The sequence below is a fragment of the Pithys albifrons genome, chromosome 28 (assembly GCF_047495875.1).
Source record: "Pithys albifrons albifrons isolate INPA30051 chromosome 28, PitAlb_v1, whole genome shotgun sequence".
NCBI lineage: Eukaryota > Metazoa > Chordata > Aves > Passeriformes > Thamnophilidae > Pithys > Pithys albifrons.
The window spans coordinates 4,512,493-4,528,509 of record NC_092485.1 but is presented as its reverse complement, the minus strand read 5'-3'; the positions used below and the strand labels follow the sequence as shown (position 1 = coordinate 4,528,509).

General features: G+C 45.8%; 1 protein-coding gene across 3 annotated transcripts in view; it reads left to right on the top strand.

Moving 5' to 3' along the window:
* Positions 1-15,039, top strand: part of SRGAP2 (SLIT-ROBO Rho GTPase activating protein 2) — a 113,411-nt gene extending 98,372 nt beyond the window's left edge. For 2 of the 3 annotated variants that reach the window (XM_071578414.1, XM_071578413.1), the window contains exons 20-23: positions 2,666-2,846; positions 3,442-3,588; positions 5,662-5,989; positions 9,100-15,039. In XM_071578414.1, coding sequence (XP_071434515.1) covers positions 2,666-2,846; positions 3,442-3,588; positions 5,662-5,989; positions 9,100-9,483 — 1,040 coding nt within the window. In that variant the 3' untranslated portion in view covers positions 9,484-15,039. The other variant, XM_071578415.1, reaches the window with a different exon arrangement.
* The last annotated feature ends 978 nt before the right edge of the window (positions 15,040-16,017 follow it).

The window sequence follows — 16,017 nt, the reverse complement described above, 5'->3', positions numbered from 1 at the left end:
ACCTCATCGTGCAGGGGAGAGGACACTCTGGTTTGAGACAGGTATAAGAGGTCAGAAATGCTGAAAGACAAGCAGATTATATGTTTGTGAAATTATAAATATGAATGGAAACGTTTTAATCTGCTGCTTTCCTGCCCAGGCTCCCAGACTGGCAGAGGGAATTGTTTGGCTCAGCCTTATTCCTCTTTATTCACACAGCTTTCTTCTCTGAAAGTGTAGTAGGAAAAAGCTACTGGAAATTAAAGTCTAAAATCAGTTCTCTGGAGAAAAGCCAGAGTCCTAAAAAGCAAATTGGAAACATAAGAAACCTGAGTGCTGCACTCATCTGGAACAATAAACACTTCTTAATGAAGCACATGGAATGTACCAAACCACACTCCCATCCCTTTCCTGAATGGAGGGGGACCCCAAAAAACAGCATTGTTGGGGGGTCTGAGTGTTAGGAGGAAACTGGCTCCAGGGGCAAAACCAGCAAGGGGAAAGGAGGAGCCAAAGCCAGATCCCCACGTGCTTTGGGGAGTCTGGACAAGGTGCCACCATGACCAGGCTTTTCCCACCCTTCTAAATCCCTGGCTGGTTGCTGAGGGCTGATAATTGGCATTGGGGAGGCTGAGCACAGGCTTACCTGGAATGGGTGGGTTGGGGGAATTCTGAGCTGTTGGGTTTAGAAATGGTGGGATTGTTGTTGGGGGGAGGATCTGACAGATCCTGGTGCTGTTTGCCCTCAACACTCAGGGGGAGTGACCAGTGACATGTGGGGAGTGACCAGTGACATGGGGGGAGTGACCAGTGACATGGAGGGAGTGACCAGTGACATGTGGGGGAGTGACCAGTGACATGGGGGGAGTGACCAGTGACATGGGGGGAGTGACCAGTGACATGTGGGGAGTGACCAGTGACATGTGGGGAGTGACCAGTGACATAGGGGTAGTGACCAGTGACATGGGGGGAGTGACCAGTGACATGTGGGGGAGTGACCAGTGACATAGGGGTAGTGACCAGTGACATGTGGGGGAGTGACCAGTGACATGTGGGGTAGTGACCAGTGACATGTGGGGGAGTGACCAGTGACATAGGGGTAGTGACCAGTGACATGTGGGGGAGTGACCACTGACATGTGGGGGAGTGACCAGTGACATGGGGGGAGTGACCAGTGACATGTGGGGGAGTGACCAGTGACATGGGGGTAGTGACCAGTGACATGGGGGGAGTGACCAGTGACATCTGGACAGTGACCAGTGGCATCTGGATGACTCAGATGCTGGTGGGTTTTTATGGGATGAGATGCTTGTGCTCTGCTCCCTCAGCTTGGCTGATGAGCCTTCAGCTTGCTCAGATGGATTTACACCATTTATTTTATCAAGCCTTGCCTGCCTGGGGGCAGTTTTGGAGTCCCAGTTCTCTCCCAAGGAATAACTGTAAAAGCTGTGGCTCGTATTTGGCCTTCCAGTCCTTTTTGGCTGGCTCTTGCACTTTGGAAGCTTCCTGTGATGCAGAGGAGATCTCTGTATGGAGTAGAAGGTCTTTCCTTGTCCAGGAAGAAGAAGCTCCAATCTCCTCCAGGAAAGAACTCAATTTCCATGCACTGCTTGGCTGTGTTAAAGCTCCTTTAAAGTAATTAGGGAAGTCCACTGGGGCTGTGTGGTTGAACTCATCCCCATTCCCCTGATTCCTGCCTAGAATTGGGAGTTGGCTTAATATATATTTAGGCTCAACCAGTGGCAGATTTTTCAAAGTCTTAAAAATAATCCACGAGAATTTCACAGTGATTTTCCTGAGTGTCTAAATGCCCTTATTGTGCCTGTGTATAATACCAGAATCCTGCAGGGCCCCGGATTAGTGGCTGGTTGCAGACAGGACATGGCTGGAGCTGCTTTGCAGGCAGGTTTGGAGCACGTTGTGCAGCTCCAGGAGGGCACGGAGCATCCCAGCTGGGTGGAGCTGGGAAGCAGCTCACTCCCCATCACTGCACAGTGCAGGCACTGGATGTCTTGCTGAGCTCCCAGGACAGCTGGATGGACAGCACAGCCTCCCACAGTGCCAGAATCCCCTCTCCTGGGTCAGGTGAACCTCACAGGCAGCCGAAATTTCCTTCTGAATAGATGCTTTATTTCTGAAGCAGCTTGGAATGAGAGGATGTTTCCTCTCCCCAAATGCCAATAACAGCTCCTGCCTGCCTGCCTGGGAGGTTCAGCTTAGCTGCCTTGAAGGAAATGGGCCATAGGCAGATTGTTGTCTGGAACACTCCTGGTTGCTCCCCAGCTTGGAGATGCTTTTTATTTTAATGAAACACTTATTTTTGCCATTACCATTTACATCCTCTTGGGCTGTGAGTGGATTTGGAAAACATGTAGAGATTTGGTAATGCTGAAAGTGCAACACCCACAAGTTATGGGGGTTCCCCCTTGAATTTTGCTGCCTCAAAATCACAGACTCACAGACTATTCTGAGTTGGAAGGGACCCATAAGGATCATGGAGTCCAACTCTTCAGTCAATGGCCCACAGAGGGGATTGAACCCATGACCTTGGCATTATTACAACCAAGTTTTAACCAATACTCTGCCTTAAGAAGCAACACTTTATCTGTGTTTTATGCATTTAAACTGTTGTGCACTTAATAAGCCCAAGTGCTTAGTGACTTGTTTATTCCCTTCTATCTCCTAGAGTGTGAGCCCATCGAGGCCATAGCCAAGTTTGACTACCTTGGCAGGACTGCCAGAGAGTTGTCCTTCAAGAAAGGAGCCTCCCTGCTGCTGTACCAGCGAGCGTCCGACGACTGGTGGGAGGGGAGGCACAACGGCGTCGACGGGCTCATCCCACACCAGTACATTGTCGTGCAGGACACGTAGGTCACACCCTGGGCTCACCAAAGCCACCCCTTGGGTTTGGGGCAGGATGGTGGCACCAGGTGGGCAGGGAGGGGGCTCATCCCTCAGCCTTCCCTGCGGGGAGGGGAAGGAGCAGAGCGCTGGGAGGGGTTGGTGGCCACGTGTGTGGAGATGGGATGTCAGAGTGGTTCTGGTGCCTGGTGAAGATGCTCACACAAATCAGGCTCTCAAGGGGGACTTCTCACAAAAGGATATGGCCTTGAGCTGCAGGAGGGCAGGTTTAGGTTAGATATGAGGAGAAAATTCTTCCCTGTGATGGTGAGAGGCCCTGGCACAGGATGCCCAGAGAAGCTGTGCCTGCCCCATCCCTGGAAGTGTCCAAGGCCAGTTTGGACAGGGCTTGGAGCAACCTGAGCTAGTGGAAGGTGTCCCTGGGAGTAGCACTGAATAATCTTTAAGATTCCCTCCAACAAACCATTCTATGGTTTGAAAGATACCTAATGATTATTATGACAAAGACACCAGCACTGTGCTGCTCTCCTGTGTGTGTGTTTGCACACCCAGTGCTGTATTTGGAACCCAGTTGTGATGTGCTTCCCTCCTCCTTCCCAGTGAGGATGGCATCTCGGAAAGATCCAGTCCCAAGTCTGAAATAGAAACCAATTCTGAGCCCCCAGAAGAGAAGGTGACAGCCAGAGCTGGTGCCAGCTGCCCGAGCGGGGGGCACGTCGCAGACATTTACCTTGCCAACATCAACAAGTAAGAACAGCTTTGCATTATTTTCCTAAACTCTGGAGAGCTTGGTGATGAGTCCAGGAAAATATTTCCTTCCCCTGACAAAGATTCCTTAACAAGCACTGCCACCACTTTTCTCTGCTTCCCCCTCTTCTAACTCACTCACATTTTGCTGCCCATTTTGCTGCCCTCTCTCTGCCACCAGTGTGGCCAGTGCTCATTTCAAACCCCACTGGCTTCTCTTCCTTCCCCAAGGTGCCATCTGTTCCTGTTTTCCCAAATATGCCCTATTTTATAAGCTAAGCAGAGAAAGGGAGGGGAATGGTGGAATGAGCTCTCGTGTCACGTGTCCCCATTCGTTGTTCTGTTTGGTGATCTGTTATGTCTTGTCCACATTTAACATGTTTTGTTTGATGGGGTGGGGGACAATTCCTTGATAAACTAGTGTCCCATTTTGGGATGAAGGCCATTCCTGAAGTCCCACCATCTGGCATTGCCTGCAGCACTCCATTGTTTCTCCAGCACTTCTCACCTCAGGTTACTAACCATATGCTTGCAGTGAAACAGCACAACCCCCTGTTGCTCTAACCTTACCTTCCCTACCAGAAATTGTTGCTTTAGCCAACACTCAGCATAGTAAAAAGCTGGAAAATTAAGCTAGTAACAGACTAAATTTCATTTTTCTAGAGCAGACTCATCTTTCTGATACTTCCTTAGCATTAAACACCCCCCATCTCTATTGTGCAGTGAAAGTATTATGTGATAATTACAGTTTTATGGGAGGGGATATTCTTAACCTTCAGTTAATTTAACAGAATGTAGTCTATAAAGGCATTAACACAAATGCATCCTTTTAAAAGGTTTGGACCTGCTTATGGCCTAGAGAGCCTGGTCCTTAGTTATGGGATTCAGCAGAGCTCCTCTGATACCTTTGATGCCATGTTAATCTGCCTCAGCTTGGGATCTGGGCTTTCTTTTATGATATTTATTGTCTGAGCCACTGAAGTGGCCATTCTGCCAGTTCTGGAGAGATTTCTGTCATAACAGACCTATCTGGAGCTTCACCATCTGCTGGCTTTGGTAGTGTTGTGTGTAGTGTTTTTAAGAAGCCTGGGTAATGTCCACTCCAGTTTTTTTCCCTTTCCTAGGGAACCTGATATTTAGCAACAGTAGCATAAGACTCATTTTGTTGTTTTTTCTTTAGGAATGAATCTTCTGACCTATGTGAGAACAGACTTGAGCAAAATTAAATCAGATGGTTTCGCAATGACAGTTGTGCCACCCACTGAATTATTATTTGGATGCCAAAATCCTACTGGAGTTAACACTTTCTTGCAGTTATTGATGGGGCTGGTGCTATATATAAATGGATCCTTCCTGTATAATGGATGCCAAGCTTCAGACCTATGGCATAAAGTATTCTGCTGCATTGGCCTTCCTATGATTGGAATGGACTCGTGCTGTCAGGCCTCAAGGTGCTGGGGTAGAAACTAAATTCTTTGGACCAGTTCATCCATTTGACATCAGCTTTTGGTTTATCTGTAGCCCTGCACAGAAAGTGCCTTGTGGTCCTGCCAAAGCCACGAAAAAGAACCATCTCTTACCACCAGCAAATATTGGAAATGATCATTAACCCCAAACTGGGGATCTTTGCTTGCTGATCTCTGAAAATAATAACTTGATGCCTTGGGCCAGGAGCTTAGTAGACTTATACTGTGTCCTCCAGTCAAAAATTGTAGCTCTGCTCTTCAAATGTAATAAAAACACATCATCAAAACCTGTTGAAGGCACAGAGGGTTTTTTTTGTCTTCAAATATAAATCCTTTTCCTCTTGACCAAGTCAATCACGTTCCATCCAAGTTTGCTGGTTTTGCTCTGAATGTGCACAGCTGCCAGAACTCAGCCTTTGTTGGTAGAGGTGTTAAACTGGGATGATTTCCCATTTTACTGTATGGCAACCACTCCTAAAATCCTGGGCGTGTTTGTAATCTGGGGATCCTTCTGTCTCTTCCCGTTGTCCTCTGTGTTGTTCTGGGGGGATGTCTTCAAATGACAGCTGGTTATTTGTATTGACTTGTTTTGCTTTTGTGACTGAAGGCAAAGAAAGAAACCAGAGTCAGGCAGCATCAGAAGAGCCTTCCGGCAAAGTGACAGCCATGGACTAGGTAGTGCCCTGGCAGAACCAGCCTCCCCCGGGGCCATAGCCGGTTCCAGACCTTCATCTCAGCCCATTCTGAGCCAAAGTCTTCCCAAGGATGTTCCAGATAAATGCTCCATCAGTGGCCACGGCAGCCTCAACTCCATCAGCCGCCACTCGTCGCTGAAGAACAGGATGGACAGTCCCCAGATCCGGAAAACTGTCACAGCAGGGAGGTCCAAGAGCTTCAACAACCACCGGCCCATGGACCCCGAGGTCATTGCACAGGTGAGGAGGAGTGGTCTGCCAGGAGGGTTTGGTCTGGATGTGTCAGTGAGGTGGTGTAATGTGAAGTCTGGTTTAATCTTGAGATTCTGGAGAGTGGAGCATCTCTCTGAGGAGGAGACACTGCAGGGGCTGGACTGGTTAGTCTGGAGAAGAGAACACTGAGAGGGGATCTCATCAACCCATACAAATGTCTCCAGGGGTGTCAGGATGGTGCCAGACTCCATTCAGTGCTGCCCAGGGACAGAACAAGAGTGATGGCCATAAACTAGAACACAATTCCACCTCAGCATGGAGAAGAACTTCTTCCATTGAGGTGGCAGACCTGGAACAGCTGCCCAGGGAGGGTGTGGAGTCTCCCTCTCTGGAGACATTCCAAACCCAGCTGGGCACGTTCTGTGTCACCTGCTCCAGGTGGCCCTGCCTGGGCAGGAGGGTTGGGCTGGGTGATGTCCAGAGGGCCCGTCCAACCCAAACTCCTCTGTGATTCTCTCAATGCAATATTAACTTACAACACAGCTTGAGTCTCCTCTTTCATCCTTGTTTTGTGTAAAGCACTGAGGCTGCTTTCATGAGGGAATATAAACAGTCAGGTCCTTCCTCCAGAAAAACTTTGCCCTGTTCTTTATTCAGAATTTAATTTCAACAATAAAAACGTCCATTTCAGAGAGTGACACAGATTTGCAGAGCTGTCAGCAAGGAATTAAACAATCCCAACTTCAAGACCACGAGAAAAGTGAAGTTATTTAGTGTCGACTTAACATTCTGCTGTCAGTTGTGCAGACTTGCCTGTGGTGAGACATTGGAAGCACATGGAGCAGCACAGCCAAAATAAAAGCAGGCTGCTGACTTGAGCAGTGCTCCAGTGGCATCTTTATGTGCTCACAGGCTTTGGTGTGTGATCAGAAACCAACTCTGAACATACCCTGCTGAGCATGAGCTATTTATTTAGACAAGTGCCTGGAAAGGAGGGCAGGCTACAAAAGATGTGAATGTTGCAGCTTTGCCTCTTCCATGAAGGATCTTCCCTGGTGGATGTGCCTGCACTTGCATGTTGCCTGTACCAACTGTTTGCAGGATGGGATGGATGGATCTGTCTAAAGCCAAGGAATGCTCCAGGCTCAGATTACAAAGCCAGACCTGACTGCCTGGTTCAGGGCTCTGTACATTTCTAAGGGAAAATATGTGAAAATTAAACATGATTTTTACAGACAAAACAGCAAGTCCAGATAATAAATAAATCCAAATTAAAAGCTGATGGGTATTCTGATGGAAGGATGTATTTTGCTGTTATGAGTATCTTTAGCCCATTTGTTACAGTGGAATTATAATATACAGCTCCTGTTGTCTTCATATTTCCCTGTCCTTCCAAGGCTTTGGTTGATATAAATCAGACTCTTTGTTTTTTCAATTAAGCTCTCAGTGAAGTTGTTCTGTCTCCTCTCCCTGCCAGAACATTCACTCCATTGTTTCACTGGAGAAGAGTCTGGGGAGGAAAAGGAAAGAGGAGAGGAACATAAATAAAAAAGAGGAGGGAGAAAAAAGCAAACTGTGTTAAATCAATGTTTCTCTCCACCCTGTGGTATCTTTTCAGACACCATCTCATAACCATTGTGCATCTTACATATTTTCCCAAATTCATAACTGAGATCTGCCTGGCCTCAGGATAGACTGGGAGGTGTCAGATTACTGTCTGCTTTTTTCCACCATTCCTTGTCTGATTTACCTTCCCCACCCCCTGAAAAACCTCTAGAGGAGGCTGAAAAGCTGTAGCCAAAGTGTGAGTCACAGCAAGGCTGAGCTCTCCTGCTCCCCAGGGCGTTCTGTGCCCCAGTGGGTTCACCAGGAGCTCCAGCTGAGACAAAACCCCCACATTTTTATCTCTATATTTGTTAATAACTGTAATATTTTATAAGGGGAAGAAGAAGTTCCAACCTGAATTTCTATATGTGTTTCTGATATCTTCTGTGCTTCCTAAAATGTTAAAATTTTGACCCAAGGTTGATTTGAGTGTTGGTGTTCACAGGCTGAAAACAAATAGGTTGTTCTCAAAGTCTTCTAAATCTATCTATCTATCTGTCTGTCTGTCTGTCTATCTATCTATCTATCTGTCTATCTGTCTATCTGTCTGACTATCCATCCCTCTATCCATCTATATCAGTATATATTTATATCAATATATATTTATATTTACTGATACATAGAAAATGTGTTGATATATTGATATAGATATATTGAGATATATTGAGATTTTGATATAGATGTGTTTATTTATAATAATTTTTATTATATAGTCTATATTAGATTTTTACTATATTGTGTGTATTTTTATTTATTATTTGTTTATATATGATGATATATAGTGATATATAGTGATATAGATGTGTATATATAATTATTTATTATATGGTCTATATTAGATATTTACTATATAGAGTGTATTTTATTTATTTTTTCTTTATATATGATGATATATATTGCTATAGATGTGTTTCTATATAATAAATTATTTATTATATAGTCTATATTAGATATTTACTATATGGTGTGTATTATTATATAGTCTATATTAGATATTTACTATATAGTGTGTATTATTTATTATATAGTCTATATTAGATATTTACTATATGGTGTGTATTATTATATAGACTATATTAGATATTTACTATATAGTGTGTATTATTTATTATATAGTCTATATTAGATATTTACTATATAGTGTGTATTATTTATTATATAGTCTACATTAGATATTTACTATATAGTGTGTATTATTTATTATATAGTCTATATTAGATATTTACTATATAGTGTGTATTATTTATTATATAGTCTATATTAGATATTTACTATATAGTGTGTATTTTTGTTGTTTGTTTATATATGATAATACATAGTTTATATCTATATTATATAGATATTTACATATCTACATATTTATATCTATATTTATATTTTTAAATATATATTTTATATGTATTTCTATATTTATACCTATATTTTTATATTTATATAGTCCATATTTTTATACAGTATTTATATATATATTTGTATATATTCAGTGTTTCTGTGGCTGGGCTCTACTCATGGCTCCTCTCCCGTGTGTGCAGGACATCGAGGCCACGATGAACTCGGCCCTGAACGAGCTGCGGGAGCTGGAGCGGCAGAGCAGCGTCAAACACACGCCCGACGTTGTGCTGGACACGCTGGAGCCGCTGAAAACGTCCCCGGTGGTGGCACCCACGTCGGAGCCCTCGAGCCCCCTGCACACCCAGCTGCTCAAGGACACTGAGCCGCCCTTCCAGCGCAGCGCCAGCACCGCCGGGGACATCCCCTGCACCTTCCGCCCCGTCAAGGCGCTCAAGGTGGCCGCGCAGGTGAAGCCGCCGGCCACGCGCCCCAAACCCGCTGTGTTCCCCAAAACCAGCGCCACGAGCCCCGGCGTGGCCTCCTCGGGGGCCCAGCAGCCCCCTGACAAGTCCTGTACTGTCTGATGAACTCCACGCTGCTCCGGGGGTCCAGCTGATGCTCCTTGGGATGGAGAGACTCTGTTAAAAGACGTTGAAATTCCTATTTATGTGATTCTCGACCCGAAGGGCAGTTGTGAACTGCTGGGAGCTCTTCCTGGGAGTGAACTGAGTGGTAACAACCTCATCCCCACATCTGTGATGTGTGTGAGGCAAAACAGTTCCTGCCACGCTTGGGGACCTTCAGGATCAGGTCACTGTGAAGCTGAGCAGGAAAACCCACACAGAGAGATGAGTTGGATCTTGGTTTCTGGTTGATGCCTCATTTGAGTGTTCGGCCACTGGAAGAAACACTTCATGGCATCCTGTTTTGGATACTGGTGTAGTGACTTATATATTCTGTGTTTCATTTATCACAGGGAAACAATAGGATAGATTTTAGTCTATTGCATGTTTTGGTGCCACTGGTTATGTGGAGCTTGGACATGCCTGTTTCTTGTGCATTATTATTATTACTATTCCACCACCTGCTGGTGCCACGGTGGTTTAAGGGTCTGTCTCGACTTCCATCACATCCTCTGGTTTTGTTTGTTTGCTCCCCCTTCCTTCCCCCAGGGCCAAAGCCCTTGGCCATCCAGCCTCATGCTTTAGTTGACACTTGTCATGGAAAATAGTTTACTCTGGAACACTCTTAGATTTTGTGGAGTTCTACGTAATATGTGTCTGTGCAAATAGAAACAAATGTGCTCCTGAGGTGTAGGAGCATAAGAAAGAGCCCAGTTGTTGCTTATGGACAATCAAGCTGGTTCCCCCTTTGCTCTCCCATATTTAAAAACAGCTTTGTTGTTTCAGTGGGATTTGCAGCCCGTGGGCTCTCCTGTGGTGTGTGGTCTCGGGAGACTGAATGTAAAAACAAGTCAATTTGGAAAACTTGAGCATCCTCTGATGGGAGTCCCCTCCTAACGCGCACACACCCTCGGTCTGATCACACATCAGGATGGATCCTCACCAAACCCCCGTGACAAGCACTGTAAAAACTTCACTCAGAAGTTCTCAAGGTTCCTCCCTCTCCCTCTTTCTGGCTGCAAACGCTTCGGTCGGTGGCTGTGACCGCTGTGACTTCATTTAGGGATCTCTGCTCTTATAGAGCAGTGCAGGAAACGCTGCTGGGGACAGGGGACAGGGGACAGGGCAGTGACTGCACATGGAGTGGCTTCCCCACGTGTTCCTTGGCATGGCTGCTCTGTGGGACTCAGGCACAGGAATGGATTCTGGTGTTTGTATTTATCTGTAGGCAACAAACCCTCCAGCCACCCAGAGGCTGCACAGAGTCCTTTGTTCTCCTCTGGGAATCCTCCACAATGCTCACATTTATTTAATTAAATAATAATCATTAAAGGAAAAAAAGGCACGTGCCACTTGCAGCACTGAAGATTGACAGTCCTGCAGGAGGGGAGACTGGCTGGGCCTGGTTCTCCTTGTTCTTAAACTTTCCTGGGATGTAAAACAAGCTGCACATCCGGAGTTTGAATTCAGGCAAAGACAAGATAAGTCATTTTTCTCACCCATTTAGCTGAGATTCTTTTCAGTTTTGGATTCCTCATGACTGCAATTTCAGTTCAACTGGCACTTAGTGATTGAAAAAGAAGAAGCAAAACTTGCATTTCTAAGAAGTGTTGCTGAAATGTCTTTTTCTGATTAATTTAGGATGTTGGATAAATGGAACAGGCTTTTCCTGTGTCCCTCTCTGTCCCCCCACTCATTCCCCCCATCTACAGAAGCAACGAATCCATATTAATGATGGCTTTTCAAAACACCAACTTCCTCTGTGCCCCAAATTAAGAAAATTGTGGAACACTGGGAAGATTTCAATGAGAACACTCCTTGTTATCCCATTTCTCCTCAGCTTCCCCTCGGGAAGCCCCATGGTACGTGTGTGACTGTCACTGGACCTCAGAAGATCCCAACGCCACGACCACCGACCTTTGCTCTCAGGTTCTGATGGACTTCTACCACCAAGGAATCACTTGTTCTTTTGGGGAAAAATACAGTTATTAAACTTGTAATTTTTTGCTCAGGCAGAACTTTCTGGCATTTCCTTTTAAGTAGGAATCTTTTTGGTTTTCTTTTTTTTTTTTTGGTCATGAATGACCAAAGTTAATCTTTGTCAAGAGCAGGATCTCTGTAAATTGACTTTGACTCATTTGTAATGCCTTATTTTCTTTCTATTTTTATGCCTAGCATTCATGTTTCTAAGAATAAGTGTCCAGCCACGCACAGCACATTGGAGGAGATGCTCTTTTCTATCTTCAAGGTCTGAAGGATTAAATTAGGACATTGAAACAAAATAAAAAAATAAAAGACTTCAGGTTACTGTAACAGCAACTGTCTGTATCTGAATTACTGTGCTTCTCTGGCATCCACAGCTCTGGGACAATCCTGCTGCCAAGGGGAATGTGCTTGGCAGGATAACCTGTATATGGAGCAACAAAACTGGAATTCTGGTGTGCACTGTGATTGACACTTCCATTTCCAGCAATATGGCAAGGCTGAAGGTCGCCCTTCCTCCTCCTCGTGCTCCAGCCAGCAGGAGACACACACACATGGGGGAGTAAAACAGCAAATTCACAAATAAAAAAGGAGGCTTTCAGCTTGTCTGCTTCACTCTGTGAACACTCAAGGCCAGGAGAGCATTTGCCACAAGTGTTTGGTGACCAGTCGCTGCGGGAAAGGTGGGAAGGAGGAACTGGAAAAGTCGGCGCCGCTCCCTGTGGGAGGAGAGACCAGGGTAGGGTGGACAAGGACAACACAGTGGTTTGCTTGGGGAGGTACCAATGACCTTCATATCTTCATATTCCGAAGAAATATCAGCTCTTCCATGGAAATTCTCCTCTCGTGACTTTTCTGTAATGTTTGTGTCAGATATAAAGACAAGAAGTGTTTGATAACTGGAATAACGTCTGTCTGTTGGGTGGTGCTTTGGATGAACAGCAGGGGCTTGTTCATCAGGTGTTGGATTGAAATAATCCAGAGCAAGAACTTTTGAAATAAAACACAGTTTTAGGTGATTGATCTGAGTAGTTTCTGAAGCTCAGACTTTTTCTGGCTTGTTTCCCTAGTTGGGAATAGAGCAGTGTGCTTTAAGCAGTGCTAAATTTCTGCCTCTCGAGGGCATCCAAAGGCTTGCAGTTGACAAATTGTAAATTTGTCTTCATGTCAGAGCAGTGGGACACCATCAAACTCTCTCCCTTTATCTGTTCTGGATATTTTACTGCAATGAAAATGAGTAAATAATTAGAGTGCACTGTGACAGCAGAAAAAACTTGTTGTATATGTCTGTATTTTGATACCTGTTTGAAAGGAGTCTTTGGGTTTCCTGTGCTGAATACCTCATGTGTTGGGTTTTGGGAGTTTTTGTTGATTTTCTTTTTTTTTAATTATTTTTTTTTAAAGGCAAGATTGTTCTTGCACAAAAGTAGGTTAAGATAACCGAGTTCTCATAAATTTATTTACTGAATCCAAACAGTTTGGCAAGAATTCCATCTGTTGTAGTTCCCCACCTTGCACTTGGAATGGGGCGACCCAGCGCACTTGGAAGAGCTCCAGCAATATTGGGACGAGAGCAGCTCGTTGCAGATGGAGTTTGCTGCCTTATTTCTCTTCTTCTGTGTGTCAAAACCTCAAATTCAGTTGAGCATTGTATAGATTGGGAGATTTATTGAGCTTTTGAGAGATGTTCTTGTGCAGAAATCGATGTCTGTAGTTATAGCACTTCAGAGCCTTTCCAGGTGTGTGGACCAGGTGGACTGGAACGCTCCACTGCTGATGGAACCCCTGTTGAGGGAACACTTACAGGAGATGATGGTCTCAGTGGGGTGTAGTTTGTCAGAAAGGCAACAGTAAGGATGGAAAAATCCCCCCAAAATCCCTGTTGGGACAGTTGGACTCGGTGAGAGGTTGAGCTCTGGCCCCTTTCCTGCACATCCATGAGCACAGGTGGGAGCTGAAGGATGTGCCCATGTCCCTTGGGCACTGCTTTGGAGGGCAGGTGAGGGGTACCTGTGCTTGGCAGACCAGGCACTGACTGTGCAGGGATGTGCTCCAAAGCATAAATACATTTACTTGCTGATCTGTGAACCACAAGGTGGGAAGACTGTTCTAAAAACAAAGAGGAACATGAGCATTGGGGCATTTCCATCACTTCAGAGCCTGTCTAGGACACAGAAAAGGGTTCAACAAGCTGGGGATTGATTTAGTTGAAGATTTTTAGCTTTAACAAAAATAACAAGCCCTTTTGTGGGTTTATCTGGCCTTGGCTAAAGCCCCACAAATGCAGTTGGAGACATAAAGCTGTTCCTTTGGTGGACTTGTAGCCCAAGAGGCCTTGCTGGAAGGAAGGGCTGTTCTCCTGGGACACATCATTCCCACAGGGATGCTCCCAGTGCCAGCCCTGGAAAAACACCAAGCACTTCATGGACTGAACCCCGGGCTCTGAGCTCTTTCCACATCAACTTTCTGCGTGTCTCTGTGTCTGTGTGACAACCTGGTACTTGAAAAAAAAACAAAAATAAAGATACTTGACCCTCTGCCTTGTGCCCGTGGGGCCGGGATGGCCCAGCTGTGCCACGCACAAGCCGTGCCAGGCTCTGCCGCCGCCACCCCAGGGCACGGGAATTCTTTTCCAGGCTCAGTTCTAGGAGCAAACCATCTCTGTTGGTGGCTTTGGAGATGCCAAAAGAGCAATTCAAGGCCTGGAAAATGTGGGGGTTTTTTTCCTGTTCTATTTTGTGCTTCCTATAAAGTAGTGTGGGACAAAAGTGTTTTGCAACGATGGGCCAAAAAGAGGCAAAGGTGGAGAGGGAGGGCAGCTCCTGCTGTGCTAATACTTGACCTACCAAGCTTCATACAGGGTAAATATTTAGCAGTTTGCAACGGAAATGAGAGATGGACCCGTCCTTTTCAAGGCACTGTAGTGACCTTACTCCTGAAGTGGAACTTCACCAGCCTTTTCTCCAGGTGAATAACCCAAGTCCAAGGGATGGACTCGTGAGTGCCAAACTGCTGGAGCAATACTTGTGAGCAGCAGGTTCTTCAAAAGACCAGCTCTATGTAGCCAAAACGGGGCAATCTCTGCAAACCACCTCTGATGTTCAAGGATGGCAGTGATGTGGTTCTGCTGTAACGTGGGAAAATCTGGTTGCAAAGTCCAGAAATGGTGTTTTGTGTCTGCACCTCAGTCCTGTGGTGGCTCTAACGCTGCGTTGGGTTGGGGGTTATGGACAGCAGTTGTTTAATGGTGGGATGGAATGTTCTTGCTAAAACAGTTTCCATTGTTTCATGTCTTCTACACCAATATATATACGGTGTATATATTAAACTGTGTAAAATTGTACTTTGTATATAGAACTCTGTACAATATGGAGGTACAGCCTTTTTTTTTTCCCCCTTTTGGTACAGTATTGTACAGTATTAGGAGTCAATGTGTTGGAAATGTTCAATCCCTGCTGGGGCAACAAAATGTATCCATTGTCATTAGCAATAGTTTTGGAGAAATAAATGTTTTGGGTATGGTGGAAACACTGACCTGAGGGTGCTGGTGTGTGGTGTCTGCAGTGCCTGGGTTTCAGTGGGAGAGAGGGTCAGCACCACTTGTGGGGGCTTTGGGAATCCTCAGGAATGCTCTTAGTAAACAGGTGAGAAAGAAGCTGCAGGATTCAGGAATGGACAGTGGCATCTGTGGGCACTGGGACACTGGATTACAGCAGGGAAGGAGCATCGTTGTAGCCCAGGGATAAGGGGGATCCAAAGAACAGGAGGCTCACCAGGACAGGCAGTGATGGGACAAGGGGGAATGACCTTAAGCTGAAGGGAAAGTAGGTTTAGACTGGATATTGGGAAGAAATTGCTCCCTGGGAGGGTGGGCAGGCCCTGGCACAGGTGCCCAGAGAAGCTGTGGCTGCCCCATCCCTGGGAGTGTCCAAGGCCAGGTTGGACAGGGCTTGGAGCACCCTGGGCTGGTGGAAGGTGTCCCTGCCCATGGCAGAGGGTGGAATGAGATGGGCTTTAAGGTCCCTTCCAACCCAAACCAGCCTGGCATTCTGACTCCACTGTGCCCCCATCCTGGGCTTGCACACACTTGCCACCAGCAGCAGGAATCCACAGGGCAAACACTTCCCTTGCAATGACCTGATTTAAAAGTGCTTAATCTTCATCATTTTCCTGGAGAGGATGGACCCCCAACTGTCTCAGGAAAGAGGATTTAAGATTGAGATTATGGGGTGGATCATTATTACCACAGCTTTGTCCAGTCTCAGTTTTTCAGAGCACGGAGGGGAAACGTGGCAGGGCTGTGTCATTTTGGATTCCCTTTGTTTAGAGATCAAGGAATTACTTACTTAGGGTGAGATTTGATGTTTAAGTGAGACCTGCTGTGCTGAGTTAGCTGTGGACAGCTGTGCCCACTGCCCTTGGGGTGGGATCCTGTGGGGATGGAGCATCCCTGTGCTCCCTGTCCCACATCTCCTGTAAGGGGTTCAGGAGCTGGGAATTCAGGATGCTTTT